The following is a 14,142-nucleotide window of genomic DNA, read 5'->3' as shown; positions in this document are numbered from 1 at the left end:
CCCACCCTAGCAACGGGGAGGAAGTGAACCCCAACCACGGCTGTGCTACAGGCCAAATCTGCTTTTCTCTATCGTGGGCAACGTCCAACAGGGCAGAGGAGGGTTGGTCTTGGAGCAGTAACACCTTTCTGGCAACAGGCATCTGTAACCGAATGTTGAAATATGGTGGTGGAGGAGGTGCGTCGAGGAGGATGCAGCTAGAAATGCCAGAGCTATCTCCCACTGACCACTCACTAATCACACATTTTCTTAAAAGCTTGGACTTTCCTGAGCTGGCAGACACCTACAGAGAGATCTTGGATGCGCCATTTTCCAAAAAAGAGATTAGCGCTGCAATTTTCTCTCTACAGTCAGGGAAGTCCCCTGGCCCAGACGGCTTTTCGGTAGAATTTTTCAAATCATTTGCCCCACAGCTCGTACCTCTACTCCACTCAGTTCTACCTGAAGCATTCACACAGCGCAAACTGCCAACCTCCTGGTACGATGCTTCCATAACTTTAATTGCAAAACAGGGGAAAGATCCAACTGAGTGTGCGTCATACAGGCCAATTTCGCTTCTGAACGCCGACTTTAAGATCCTAGCTAAAGCGCTGGCCCACAGGTTGGATAGGGTCCTGCCTGCAGTCATACCTGAAGATCAGTCTGGCTTTGTTAAAGGTGCCACCCCTTTTTCAACATCCAACGCCTTCTTAATATGTTGCACACGCCGTCCAAGGACACTCCAGAATGTGTTCTTTCCCTTGATGTGGGAAAAGCATTTGACCGTGTAGAATGGAACTATCTATTTGCTGTGCTGGAAAGATTTGGGTTCGGTCCCAACTTCATCTCATGGATCAAGTACCTATACTTGTCCCCTGTTGCGTCTGTTTGCACTAATAGCCAGAAATCAAAACCATTCCAACTTAAATGAGGCACACGTCAGGGTTGCCCCCTTAGCCCGTTGTTATTTGATCTAGCTATTGAACCCTTAGCAATGCTTTTTCGAAGCAGTAAACTTGTCCAGGGTATACAAAGAGGTCAACTGAACACAAAGTCTGTCTCTATGCTGACGATTTATTGCTTTCTATTTCAAATCCATATATTTCCCTACCGTCTATATTGTCACTACTCACGCATTTCAGTCAAGTCTCTGGTTATAAATTAAATCTGTCCAAGAGCGAACTTTGTCTATTAAATGAAGAAGCGTTTCCAATAGATTTGTCAGGTTTCCCCTTTAAAGTGGTCAAAGAGCAGTTCACCTACCTGGGTATTACAATTACAAGAAAGTATAAACAACTTCTCAAAGCCAACTTTTTTACACTATTGAAGAACGTCAAACAAAGCCTTCAACAGTGGTCACCCCTGAACACAACTCTGGTCGGACGAATTAATTCAATTAAAATGAATATCCTTCCTAAATTCTTATACTTATTTCAATCTTTACCGGTCTTCATCCCCAAGTCTTTCTTTACAACTCTTTCTTACAATTCTATAATCTCCTCTTATATTTGGAAGGATAAACGACCTCGAGTAGCTAAGGTGCATTTACAGAAACCTAAGACTGAAGGGGGTCTGGCACTCCCTAACTTCCGCTTTTACTATTGGGCTGCCAATATTCGGTCCCTGACCTACTGGTTACAGACTGAGGAAGGTGTGGGCACAGTTCAGGAGACATTTCAATTTTAATAATTTTTCACTTCAAAGCCCCATCCTTTCAAACCACCTATTCCTCCCCCCAACTTTGGACAACTTGTTCCAGGTCTGGTTTAGAGCAGGTATTATTTGCTTTAAAGATCTCTTTATACACAATAAACTAGCATCATTTGATCAGATGGCAGGAAAATACAATCTTCCCAAAACTCACTTTTTTAGATATTTACAACTCAGACATTTTTTGCAGTCTCACCTCTCCAATTTTCAAGAAGCTCCAGCTGCCAACTTACTGGACGAGCTCCTTAATTTGCAACTATCAGGCAAAGCTGTAATGTCTCGCATCTATAACAAACTGTGCAGTGTAACCCCAGCTCCCGTTGTGGGCCTCAAGTCCACATGGGAGAAGGAGTTGGGTATATCTATGTCAGGCGATGTCTGGGACTCAGTCTTCTCTCTGGTAAATTCTACATCACTCTGCGCCTGTCATTCCCTGTTACAATTCAAAGTAGTCCACAGGGCCTACTTATCTAAATCCAAACTAGCTAAGCTTTATCCCAGTTTAGACCCTCACTGTAACAGGTGCGGGTCTAATCATGCCAATCTAACCCACATGTTTTGAACCTGCCCTGCCCTGGCAAATTTTTGGGAGGAGGTTTTCTGCACTTTGAACAAGGCTAACTGGCCGGGGTTTTTTTTCTCTCTCTCTTTTTGTGGTGGTGGTGGTGGTGGAGAAACAGTTCTGGTGGCCTGCTGCAGATCTGGCAGTGGCAGAGAAAAAGTTCTGATGCCGACCACAGGTCCAGTGGCAGCGTGGCATGGCAGATGACCAGCGATATGCTGGAGCTGCCAACTGTGGCTGAGCAGCTCAGGCTATGGTAGGTCGAATAGGTCCCCACAAAGAACAGATCTCTGGCGTGGGCATGGCAGGTCCAGACAGCCCACAGAACCTCTGGCTTGGGCAGAGCAGGTCCTTCCGGCATGCTGACCTCTGGCTCAGGCAGAGATGCGGCTGGGCCTGAAAGCAGTGTAGAAGCCACAGGCGGTTGAGCAGGTGGCAGCATGGCAGCTGCAGGCAGTTGAGCAGATGGCAGTGTGGCTGCCGTAGGTTGTTGGTGGCGTGGCAGCTGCAGGCGGTTGAGTAGGTGGTGGCGTGGCAGCCGCAGGCGGTTGAACAGGTGGTGGCGTGCCAGGTACAGGCGGTTGAACAGCAACAAGCTGTGTGGTGGTCAGTTGGGTCAGTTGGATCAGGTGGCAGGTGAGGATGCTGGACAGACATGGCACACCCTCAGGGTTTAATCTAAAACCCTGGCTGCTAAGTTCAAAGGAAAACTTTTAGATATCGGTAAACACACAGAACACAACTACTGGTTTGATTTCCTCAGGTTTTGCAAACCATGCCAAGTTTTGGGAATCATATTGTTGGAACAATACTATTTTATGCTTGTCAAATTGTATCAAACAAACTAAATGGTAATAAACTGCAGTACAGAATTACTATGATCAATAAAATAAAGTTAAATCGATTATTACTGTTTATTTTCTTCTTTTTAAGTTTTCGTTTTTAAAATAAAGTTAAAACTAAACTAGAAATGTGTGGTATGACGTTACTACGTCATAAAAAAATCCTATGCTTTTAAAACAAAACGTTAATGTTAATTTTTCATTCATATAAATGTTTAGAATAATATGTTTTATCAGTGCGGCAAAGAAAATTAAAATAAATCCCAATCATTGATACGTCAGTGTAACGCAGATTCCAAGTCAGTATTCCGTTTTTTAAGAAACAAAGCTTGAACTGGCAGGTAGCTGTAAAATCTGACTTCAGATCGGCACTTTTGGAAGCCACGTAACACGCAGCAAGCCTCGCGGTATTTACGCTACCCAGAATGCCCCGGTCTTCCTTTCTGCCTGAACCGACATGGTGGGTACATAGCTGCTCCTTCTGGGGGAAATATGTTATCTGTTGTATCTGTTTGCATCCTTTCATACATTTATATTTTTATACTGTAGAAAGTGTCAATTAAGTCTTTGAACTTTGTGTAGGGCCGTGATGTTAATATTGTGCTTTGATGCTGTGTTGTTTTTGCGAAAAACTTAGGTTATGTTGGTCGATGTGTAACCGGTGCTAACAGTGCTGTGGCTGCCTGTGAAGTGCTGAAGCTAAAGGCGATGAACATGCTTGTTTTAGAAGCTCGTTTTTGTTTTGTTTTTATTTAATTTTTGTGTTTTTCTTTTTAATTTTCCAGACGGTTGTATGTATTTTGTAAAGTAGAAGTACAATACTACCGGGGTACAAGTTTGTGTGCCCTGCTAGTTTACTGACTAGCATTAGGGAACGGGCCTGAGCGTGGGTCGGTATTAACCTTCCTTTTGGCCTCACATTAGTTGTGTTTCTGTAGTTTATTGAATGTATTCACAAGCACGCAAGTTTTACCTACGTTTTCATTGATGCGTTATCATCCTGAATCGGTCTTTAGTTCAGTGTGTATGACGTCCCTTACGTGTTGGTGTAGCAGCATGGAGATTAGTTGAGCTCTGAAGTCATTCTCTGGCTTTTGGGGTTTATTTCTTGCTTTTTGCATTACAGCTTTAAAAAAACTGAAGTGGTCTTTTGATTGTATTTTTGCTAGATTTAAAAATTATTTTGTGGGAAATTGACAAGGGTAGTTGCTAAAGCTAGGCTAAGCAACTCCCTGACATGGTTGGGAAAGGTAGAGCAGTGTTGTAAGTTTACATGCGGAGTAACATGTTTACAAGTTAATAATCATATGTTAGGTTAAAGTTGCTTGTGTTTATGCTTCTGTAACACACTGTTCCTTTTTCCACAGCCTAAGGGAAAGAAGGCTAAGGGGAAGAAGGTGGCACCAGCCCCTTCAGTGGCCAAGAAGCATGAGGCCAAGAAAGTAGTCAACCCCCTGTTCGAGAAGAGGCCCAAGAACTTTGGCATCGGTGAGTATCTGCAGGTGCCACTTTATTGGGGGCATAAGCTAGTGGTCATACAGGTGCAGATGATGTAAAAGAATATTTGCTATCTTAATACCACTGATGACAATATTCCCACCAAGATCGCTGATGCACATTATATTAACATTAAATTAAGAGAAAGTCTGTGTTTAATGGTAGATAATGATGAATTTGTTGTGCTTTACCACAGGCCAGGATATTCAGCCCAAGCGTGATTTGACACGCTTTGTGAAATGGCCTCGTTACGTCCGCCTGCAGAGGCAGCGCTCCATCCTCTACAAGCGTCTGAAGGTTCCCCCTGCGATCAACCAGTTCACCCAGGCTCTGGACCGCCAGACTGGTAAGTACAAGCAAGTGGTTTTCTTCTGTATGGCAGTATGTCAGAGTTGTCATGTGGGTTCTAAGAAGGACTGTTTCACTGTGCAAGTGATGTGAAAGAGTATTTGCTATCTGACAAGTTATGTGGACAATTTCCACCAAGATCACTGATGCATGTGTTTGTAATCATGGTAGCTTTGCAGTAAACCAAACTTGTTGCCCAAATTTCAGTGTTTACATTTTTAATTTTAATTGGTTTCTTCCGCAGCCACTCAGCTGTTCAAGCTGGCTCACAAGTACAGGCCCGAGACCAAGCAGGAGAAGAAACAGAGGCTGCTGGCTCGTGCTGAGCAGAAGGCTGCTGGAAAGGGAGATGCCCCAACAAAGAGGCCTCCCGTTATCCGTGCAGGTGAGTTTGATTGAACAAAGTCCTGTCTTTGTTAAGCTCCACAGTTTAGTAAAAATGTATTAAAGTTTAAGACTTATGCTGGTCTAGTTGGCAGCTCGGTCTTATGTATTTCAGGAGTGCTGCTGGAATTGTAGGTTTGCTCCTAAACAGTCTTAAACTGTGCATTAGAACCTATTTTGTGTTCTTGTTAGTTCAGCCTCATCTGACTTGGCCTCAATGCAGTGATGACCAGAATTTCTTCACCTGAAACTTGCTGTGATGGTTTTTGAGCTTTTTAACCCTGAGCGTTGGCCAAAAAATAATGAAAAGTTTTTCTGGATTAAGTTGGTGGATCAAACATTTTAATTTCTGCCTTTTGGTTTTCGCTCTCTGCAGGTGTGAACACCGTCACCTCTCTGGTGGAGAGCAAGAAGGCCCAGCTGGTCGTCATTGCCCATGATGTGGATCCTATTGAGGTGAGATTGGTGTAATATGTGAATGCATGTTGGGTTCAGTTTAGTGTAAAAAGTGGTCTCTGGCAATGATGTCTGAATTTCTTCACCTGAATCCTCTGTGTGGATCAAAACATACGAGCTTTTTAACCCTGAGCACAGACCACAAATGGAAAAACAAGTTATCATTTATTCACTTTTGTAAAAGGCAATATGGTTGCTACACTCCTTCCTGAAATGTTAATACTTCCTGTGGCTCCCCTGAATTTCTAGCTCGTGGTCTTCCTGCCTGCTCTGTGCCGCAAGATGGGTGTCCCTTACTGCATCGTGAAGGGGAAGGCTAGACTGGGCAGACTGGTGCACAGAAAGACATGCACTTCATTTGCCTTCACACAGATTAACCCGTGAGTATGAGCATACACGGAACTGTGCCCAAGTGTGACAGTGAAGTTTGGCAAATGATTTTTAGTACATGATCAATAACTGGCTGGAGAAAATATTCGATACTTCCTCTGGAGTGAGATCTTAGTTCACATCTTCAAATTTGCTTGGATTATTTTCTATAGCAGTTGACTCTTTAATCAGGGACCACAATATGTATAAATTTGAAGTGAATTTTCAGACAGGAAAATTTCGACACTTGTATACAGATGACTATACTGCATTGACCACCTTTTCTCTTTTTTCTTTTTCCTACTCCTAGTGAGGACAAAGGTGCACTTGCTAAACTCGTGGAAGCCATCAAGACCAACTACAATGACAGATACGAGGAGGTGAATACCCGTTACTCAGTTAGCAGTGTTTACATTTCACAAATCCTAAAACAAATTATACAAATTAACTGTTCGCAATCTCATTTTCCAGATCCGCCGTCACTGGGGAGGTAACATCATGGGTCCCAAATCCACAGCCCGCATCACTAAGCTGGAGAAGGCAAAGGCCAAGGAACTTGCAACCAAGCTTGGTTAAATTGTTTGGAATAAAAAATGTATGCCCTAAAAGAAGAAGACTTCTGTTGTTTAATTTTCAAACTAAAATGATAGAAATGTTAGAATCAGATTGCAGGTGTCAACACAGTGACAGCAGGAAACGTAAACATGGGAGCATTTTAAATTCTGATTGTTATAATAAGGATGGAACTGATGTTTTTAGGTTTCCCATGACGAATCCTGAAGTGTCACAGTTTAAATCAAGATGATAATCTTGGGCATTATCTGACAAATTGCTTGAAATCGGGATAGTTTTTTTTCTTTAATAACTGAGAAACCACAACTTGAAAGGTGAAAAATATCATGAACTCTGCCTTTCAATTCCTGTAAGTGCAGATGTATTGATGGTCTAAGTTTCTGTAACTGGAGTTACCGAATCTGATCGCACTGAAATCACTTACATTTAGTATCATCCAGCAGTAAAGTTAACCTGTTTGAAAAGAAAAGAAAAAAAAAAATCCAGAAAAACTGGCTTAAATTTAACATAAGATGCTTTGTCAAAACCACATAATTTACATGACAGGAGGATCTTTTTTCCCAACAGTTATTATTGGCACATAGTATATACAACAAGGTAAATGAAAGAATCCCCGATCTTGAGTACTTTATTTACACATTAAGCTATTTACATAATATATGCACCAGGCTGGAGCTACAAGTTAAGCACATATCCATCATTCAAGTACCAAGTAAAATAATTTTATTGCTTTAAATCCTCTTGATGAACTTTGCATACCACATGTAGGAAGTAGCTGCACACAAACCATACCTAGAAGAAAGAAATAATTCCTCATTTTATCAATCAAATGCACCTTGAGACATGAGTGTAATATGTACAGCAGTCCAAAACAAAACACTCACCATGTTATTATGTACTGCATGTGTTCATTCCTCAGTGTGACCCTAGTCTGTCCACCTATTGGCCCACCAGGAATAGTGCTACCTGCATGAGACACAAAACTTTAAGTTACTTTCAGATTGAAGTGTTTCTGTTGATGTGAGTGAGATAAACAGCACACATGGAGGATTGCAGAGGTTTAATCTTAATGTAAAGTCACTGCGTCAAAGAGCACTGAACATACCAAAGTCGGCATCAATGAAGATGGGTGCGGCTCCAGTGACTTCTGCCATCGCTTCCAGGTCACGGTAATGCCAGCGGTTTCTCTCCACGTCATTGTTTGGTACAAAGGGTTTACGATTCTCTGTCAGTCTGACCACTCCCACCAACTCCACCTCATCCTCCACCTGCATAGAGGCAGCATTTCAGTGATTCAAGTGTTTACAACAACACAAAGGTGGTGTTAGTGGTTTAGCGAACAGTCAAGCGGTGTAAGTCAGTTCTGCTTTAGTTAATTTAAATTTGTATGCAGAAAGTTTATTAGTAGGAGTAACACGACAATAAATGGGTCTTCGAGGCACTTTCACAGGCATATTTAAACTATTCAATTACTAAAGGGAGTTGGGGCCTAATTGAAGATGAATTCTCAGTGCATAAAGAGGTTTTCAAAACTAGAAACACCCCAGGCCTATACTAGGACGTAGATTTGTCTTGACCAGGTAACTTCAGGGATGGTTCACTTCTTACCAAGGTGGATCAACATAGTAACTTGTGCTCCAAAACAGGTTATGTGTGAACAAAGTAAGCCATACTTGTTCATTATTTTTCTTTGTGCTGTTTAACATGTTTAACATTAACATGCTAACTGGGGCCTGCAAAGTCTGACGTGTAGCTACTGGGTTTTTTGCAATTTCTCTAAGCATTGCACAGTCTGGCCTTGAGGTGTTTTCCCAGGACTTCCATTCCTGGGAACACTGGAAACTCTTCAGTGTTTTCCATTTGTAAATAATCTTTCTCAATGTACAATGATGGATTTCAAATTGTTTGGAAATGGTCCTTTAACCCTTCCCAGATAGGCAAGGGATCATTGCTGTTATCTCTTTGGTATTCTGTTAACACACACATAAATGCTCCAGACCAGCGAATTACCAAAACCTCTACTTTTACTGAGGTGCTCATACTTGCTTATGATCAATGAATCAAGTGCACTTATTTATCAGGGTGTAGATCATTTTTACACATGCTGCTTCTGCATTTTGGCTTAGTTTTTGTTCAGTAAATAATTACGTGGTGTGATATGTCATGTTGTTGTTCATCTGAAGTTGTATTTAGCCGTTAAGACTTGCTGTCAACAAGATGACTTTTTATCATGTCGTGGTATGTAAAACCTAAGAACTGAACTGTAGTCTTAGTTCTAACATAGCTTGTGACAAACCTATTAGACTTATAAGTTAGTCTTATTAGTCTTGAAAAATAAGTTAGTCTTTGTGCAATTAACAAATCTCAAAGACTTAACACTCCAACCTGGTGTAAAACCTCTGTGTTTACCCAGCATCTGATGTCTTCCCCTCACCTGTCCCTTCATCCTGGTCTCTGGTCTTATTTTCTGCCTTGGCACGAATCCTCTGTTCACCAGGATTGTGATGCTTCAGTGACACAGACGGTATAAATCAGTGTTGAGAGCAGCGCAAGATCAATGTACAGATATTGCTATGGTGAGATGTTTTATCTGGCTCCTTACCCGAGGTCGGTACAGTGGAATGGGGTGATGACATTAGCGCCGGTCTCTGCACTTGAAGAGAGCCTTCCTGCCTCTCTGGCCTCTCTCTCTGGGTCGACTGGTGAGCGGGGCATAATGTATAGCTCTTGGGAGTGATCGTAACGTCCACGTACCTTGACTCTTCTGTACTCGAGGTTATTAACCTCATAAGGACTAGAATGCAAGGTGGGAAAATGGTATGTAAATCTGTGCCTTAATGATTCACATATGTAAATAACGCGGCTTATTCGACTTCTGCACAATAAAGATATTACATGAAGTGTTAAAGAGCACCTGTTATGCTTTTTCATATTTTCTGTCATAGATACAGGACCCAGCCACTCTCTGCCACTCACTTACTCAAGAGGAAGAGGAATGGGTTCTGCCGTAGTGAGTCGCGTCAGGTCATCAATCAGCTTCAATTTCCACTGACGCCTTTTCACCTACAAATGAAGGCAATGAAGGCACTGGAGTACACCCAACAACAACCAGAAAGACGTAACTGCATTGTGTGTATTTAAAAAAGCAATAACAATCAACAAATAAGTGGTACCTGCCATGTGCCGAGACCAAAGGTGGTGGCAGGGATGAGCAGCAGGAACCATTTAAGAAAAGAGTCTTTCTCTGCAGCTGTGGCTGCTGTGGAGCTGGACTGTCGTCCAAAGCCAAGGAACCTGCCTGGATATGTAAAGAATAATAGTGAAAGGTGGATTCCTTAGAGAATCGAACAGCATATTGACATAACAGTTACAAATAATATAATGGAATAACGTATATATGCTACCCAAAAAAATTATACATAAAGATTATTTCAGCAGCCATGGAGACAGACATTAATGTAAACCGAACAGGTTTTGTTGATTTTCTTATATTATTACGTAGTAATTACTTTTTTACCTAATTTCACCATTAAAGACAAAATACCATATAACAGATACAAAACAGATTTATTCTTTTTTATTTCGACTTTTTTTTAAATGGAAAAAATATGTAACAGTGACTTTATTCGCTAATTATCTAAAGGTGGTGTAATTGTTGACAAGTTTAGTTTGTACCGTCTACACGTTTGAAGGGTCCTGGCAGGAAGAAAGACCTCTTGGTGTAAAAGGCATGATTCTGAAATACAAATGTATAAAATAAACTCAGCATTTTTGCAAGTCGTTCACTCGGCGATGAAAATGACTGACGTTTTTTTGTTTGAGCCGTAAAGACGAGAAACTGCGAAAACTAACGCACCTGTGTTTTTAGTGTCGGCAGCAGCCTCCGGGAGTAAGTCAGCAGAGATGTCAGAGAGACCATTCTGAATCAAAACAACGTGGAAATGGATGAAAATGGACGAGACAACCGGCTACATTACAACTACATAACTGACAAGTTTCTGCTTGGAGGGGGACCACTTCTGGTGTTACTACTTCCGGATTGGGGACGCCCCGCCCCTTTAAATTTTTACACACGTGCGTATGTGAACGTGTTGATGTTTTTATCGGTAAATATCGTGTGTGTGTTTTATCCGGATTAAAGGTGGGAGCCCGTTTCACTTGTCGACATGGATCTCGCCTCAAAGGACTCGTACATTCAGAAACTTGCAAGTAAAGTGTTTTCTCAACGAGACCAGGAGCCCAGGAAGAGACCGTTCGGTAATGTTAGCTAACTGCTTGGGTTTGTTTACATGGCAAAATTGAAGCTGTAGTGCATACTTTAACATTTAGGTGTTATTTATTGTGAAAAACTACGTAAAACTCAGCAAGTGTCATCAAACCTTGTGCCACGGTTTCACGTTTTACCTACTTGGTACCACAGGAGGCGCTACAGTGTTTAATCTGATGGCTTTATGCGCCCCTTGTTCATTAAAGTTACCAAACTAATAGCATGTCAGAAAAATAATCTGCTATTTCTCTTAAATGACTTTTTTGTCCCCAAAACTGATTTAAAAATGAGTTTTTTGTCATATATTTATCTAAGTTTCTAAAGGTATCAATTTTCTACTTTTCACTGATTTCATTTATGTGGGAAGTTGTGGACAACAAGATTAATTTATAACTCGGGGGGGAACTAATATTGTAAATGACCTTTTTATGTCTTTTAAAGTTGGCTCCATAGGTTTTTGGACAATGCTACTTTTTTGTTGTTTTTGTAGTTTTGCCTCTGTACACTGTTGACTTTAAATCAATCAGGCAAGTGCAGAGGCTCAACTTTTATTCAAGGGCTTTAACAAAAGTAATGCAGTAACTATTTAGGTGCCACAGAAGTTTTACACAAATCCCCCCTTTTAAATGCTCAAAGTAAATAGACACATAAACTTAATTTAAAATATAAATAAAGTTTTAAATACTTCTGCAGTCTTCCTAAGCAGTAGATTTCTTAAGTCTACAACCTAGTGTTGTGTTTCCTCCCTTGAGATGCTCTGACAGGCTGTGCACCCAACTTAAAGACTTGGTTATATTCCATTGCAGACGCAGACAACTGAGATTCAACAGTAGTTCTCATTACACTTCTTTAATGTCCTCTTCAAGTCCATCAGCTGGGGCTAATGCATGGTTGTTGTCTAGGACTCAGATTTAAAATTATAGAGAAAAATCTATGCAATAAAAGTGACAATATGGCAAAATGGCTTAAAAATGTCTCATTGTACAAGTATGTGTACACTAGACCTCCAGGTGGACTACTTTTAAACCAAAGAGCTCATAACTTGTAGACATACATCCTTTGATCACATTATGCCAGGACAGTTTTTTTTTCATATTAAGAAGTCATGAGATAAACTGACTGGCAGGTGTTTTACTGCTGATAGGATTGCTTTTATAAGAGAAGAGTCACCCACCAAATCAGCTGTGACTGGGTTTTTTTTCTCATGGAAAATGAGGAAACAAGCTGATCATGAGTTTGCCAACAGAAAATTTCAAATCCTCTTTTCTCCAGTTAGCTGACGTTATCTGAACATGTTGCAGGCCCTAGGCTAGTAACTGTAATAGCAATGTTGTAGAACTGCAGTGACACATTATATACATGCAATCGTCAATGTGTGCATTGTGTTTGTGTGTGTACAGTTCATTTCAAAGCTAAAAGTGACACTGGTCCTCCAAAGAAGAAGAAAAAATGCAAAAAGAAAGATGAGGCCACAGACGGCAAGACTCCCAAACCCCAACAGAAGCCTTCACCCTCTCCAGCAGCACAGAAAATCAAAGCTGCCGTGAAACCAAACGGGTCCAACACTGAGGCCGCAAATGGAGCTGCACACCAGAAGCATCAAGGTATACCAAGCCTACGCTGGTCCTGTGTGGAGGTTTTTCTCTTTACATAACTGGGTCTCATTTAATGCTTATTTTCTTTTTCTTTAAGGAGGAAGTGTAGACTCCAGCTTCACTACAGTCGATGTATTACGCAAAAGGCTCCATGAAAAGATTGAAGAGTCCAGAGGACAGGTATGCAGTTTTCAGAGATGGCACAGTATGAAAGAGAGAGACTGTAGGGGGGGAGGGGTACTGAGGATCTTCTAAAACAGGAAGTGATGTCACCGCTGGGTGCCCTAGAATTATTGTTGAAGCCTAACCATGTTAACCTGTCTTTTATCAGGGAACTCCAAAGGAAGCATTATCAGAAGCTGTCCAGGCGAAGCGAGCAAAGCGAAAGCTGGAGCGGGAGCGCAAGAAGAGGAAAAGAAAAGAATTTCTGATGAAAAAACTAGCTGAAAAAAGTGGGAAAGAACAGCCGTTAGAGGTAAAACAGGAAGAGAAGCACGTCCCTGCCTCGAGCAAAAGAAATGAGACTGCTCTGGTTTTCAACAAGGTTGAGACGGTGGACGAGGGTTATATAGACAAGAAACAAAAAAAGAAGAACAAGAAACAGGGGATAAAAGGCCAGATAACTCCTCTGACGGGGAAGAACTACAAGCAGCTGCTCAGCCGCGTGGAGGCTCGCAAAGCCAAGCTGGAACAGCTGAGAGAGAAAGACGAGGAGAAGGCCTGCGAGATGGAAAAGAAGATCATGTGGACCAACATGCTCTACAAGGCAGAGGGCATCAAAATCAAGGACAACGAGGAGATGCTGCGCGAGTCGCTGAAGAAGAAGGAGAAGAGGCGCACTCAGAAAAAGAAGAAATGGGAGCAGCGGAGCGAGCACATCCTAGAAAAGATGCAGCAGCGGCAGGACAAGAGGCAAAAGAACCTGCGGAAACGCAAGCAAGTCAGGGCAGAGAAGAAGAAGGACAGGGCACGGAAGAAGGGCCGGGTGCTGCCTGAGGACTTGAAAAAAGCCGCAGTTTAGTCGAAGGAAAGAGAACTTGCATCTTGTTTCAGTTTCTGTATGGCACTGTGATATTCACATGATAATAAATGTTCTCCTTGTGCAGATATTGCCTGACCCTAATGCCCAGGAGAAATACCTTGTTTCATGGTCAATAAAATGGTATTATGAACATGATAATGAATATAATTCAAATTAACAGGCTCTGTGTGTGTGTTTGTGTGTGTGCCTGTTGACCAAAAAGACGCTGGTTAGCAAAACATTTGCAGAGCACAAATAAAGCCAAGTAAGCCTGGCTCTCTCTCAGGCCAAACGCCAATGAGCGCCAACTCATTAAATATATTTTTTAATTTTATCGATGTAATTTTTTAAATTTGAACTATAAAAAGATTAATAACTGTGGTTTAACTTTTTTTCCGACTACTTCTTTGTCACTGGCAGTGATAAAAATCAGTCCTGAGGCTGCTGAAGGATTACCTGAGTCCTCTCCGGAAAAAAAAAAGCAACTGCAGGAAATGAAACGTTCAGGAATATTTCTCCTAAATTCACGGCTACTTTTT

General features: G+C 41.6%; 3 protein-coding genes and 4 non-coding genes across 7 annotated transcripts; 6 read left to right on the top strand and 1 right to left on the bottom strand.

Moving 5' to 3' along the window:
• Nucleotides 1-3,475: 3,475 nt before the first annotated feature.
• On the top strand, nucleotides 3,476-6,761 carry rpl7a (ribosomal protein L7a). The gene is made up of 8 exons (XM_084935613.1): nucleotides 3,476-3,553; nucleotides 4,461-4,581; nucleotides 4,787-4,936; nucleotides 5,183-5,323; nucleotides 5,699-5,778; nucleotides 6,028-6,158; nucleotides 6,458-6,527; nucleotides 6,619-6,761. Exons 1-8 carry the CDS (start codon nucleotides 3,551-3,553, stop codon nucleotides 6,721-6,723), a joined length of 801 nt encoding a protein of 266 aa, XP_084791739.1. The 5' UTR covers nucleotides 3,476-3,550; the 3' UTR covers nucleotides 6,724-6,761.
• Nucleotides 4,636-4,709, top strand: LOC146383985 (small nucleolar RNA SNORD24). Its single transcript, XR_014800931.1, has one exon. It is a non-coding gene; the product is annotated as a small nucleolar RNA SNORD24 (small nucleolar RNA).
• Nucleotides 5,018-5,089, top strand: LOC146383984 (small nucleolar RNA SNORD24). Its single transcript, XR_014800932.1, has one exon. It is a non-coding gene; the product is annotated as a small nucleolar RNA SNORD24 (small nucleolar RNA).
• On the top strand, nucleotides 5,540-5,612 carry LOC146383983 (small nucleolar RNA SNORD36). The gene has a single exon (XR_014800926.1). It is a non-coding gene; the product is annotated as a small nucleolar RNA SNORD36 (small nucleolar RNA).
• LOC146383982 (small nucleolar RNA SNORD36) lies at nucleotides 5,839-5,915 on the top strand. The gene has a single exon (XR_014800918.1). It is a non-coding gene; the product is annotated as a small nucleolar RNA SNORD36 (small nucleolar RNA).
• A 450-nt stretch (nucleotides 6,762-7,211) lies between the features above and the next one.
• Nucleotides 7,212-10,738, bottom strand: surf1 (SURF1 cytochrome c oxidase assembly factor). Its single transcript, XM_084935611.1, has 9 exons — nucleotides 10,577-10,738; nucleotides 10,396-10,456; nucleotides 9,894-10,018; nucleotides 9,701-9,783; nucleotides 9,323-9,514; nucleotides 9,155-9,227; nucleotides 7,826-7,988; nucleotides 7,605-7,686; nucleotides 7,212-7,512 (listed from the first exon to the last, which is right to left on the bottom strand). The coding sequence occupies exons 1-9, from the start codon at nucleotides 10,637-10,639 to the stop codon at nucleotides 7,452-7,454; spliced, it is 903 nt and encodes a 300-aa protein (XP_084791737.1). The 5' UTR covers nucleotides 10,640-10,738; the 3' UTR covers nucleotides 7,212-7,451.
• Nucleotides 10,739-10,767: 29 nt separating this feature from the next.
• Nucleotides 10,768-13,781, top strand: surf6 (surfeit 6). Its single transcript, XM_084935610.1, has 4 exons — nucleotides 10,768-10,977; nucleotides 12,388-12,591; nucleotides 12,680-12,762; nucleotides 12,914-13,781. Exons 1-4 carry the CDS (start codon nucleotides 10,887-10,889, stop codon nucleotides 13,601-13,603), a joined length of 1,068 nt encoding a protein of 355 aa, XP_084791736.1. The 5' UTR covers nucleotides 10,768-10,886; the 3' UTR covers nucleotides 13,604-13,781.
• The last annotated feature ends 361 nt before the right edge of the window (nucleotides 13,782-14,142 follow it).

Source organism: Perissodus microlepis, chromosome 7 (assembly GCF_051167445.1).
Source record: "Perissodus microlepis isolate ML-2025 ecotype Zambia chromosome 7, ASM5116744v1, whole genome shotgun sequence".
NCBI classification, from domain to species: Eukaryota; Metazoa; Chordata; class Actinopteri; order Cichliformes; family Cichlidae; genus Perissodus; species Perissodus microlepis.
This window is presented reverse-complemented; position numbering and strand designations above follow the sequence as displayed.

Coding starts and splice junctions, on each gene's coding strand:
- surf1 (XM_084935611.1), bottom strand. CDS start 10,639: ATGGTCTCTCTGACATCTCTGCTGACTTACTCCCGGAGGCTGCTGCCG. Junction 7,989..9,154: donor AGACCAGGATGAAGGGACAG/GTGAGGGGAAGA, acceptor GCCTCTATGCAG/GTGGAGGATGAGGTGGAGTT. Junction 7,513..7,604: donor ATGCAGTACATAATAACATG/GTGAGTGTTTTG, acceptor TCTTTCTTCTAG/GTATGGTTTGTGTGCAGCTA.
- surf6 (XM_084935610.1), top strand. CDS start 10,887: ATGGATCTCGCCTCAAAGGACTCGTACATTCAGAAACTTGCAAGTAAA. Junction 12,592..12,679: donor TGCACACCAGAAGCATCAAG/GTATACCAAGCC, acceptor TTTTTCTTTAAG/GAGGAAGTGTAGACTCCAGC. Junction 12,763..12,913: donor TTGAAGAGTCCAGAGGACAG/GTATGCAGTTTT, acceptor GTCTTTTATCAG/GGAACTCCAAAGGAAGCATT.
- rpl7a (XM_084935613.1), top strand. Junction 5,324..5,698: donor GCCTCCCGTTATCCGTGCAG/GTGAGTTTGATT, acceptor CGCTCTCTGCAG/GTGTGAACACCGTCACCTCT. Junction 5,779..6,027: donor ATGATGTGGATCCTATTGAG/GTGAGATTGGTG, acceptor CTGAATTTCTAG/CTCGTGGTCTTCCTGCCTGC.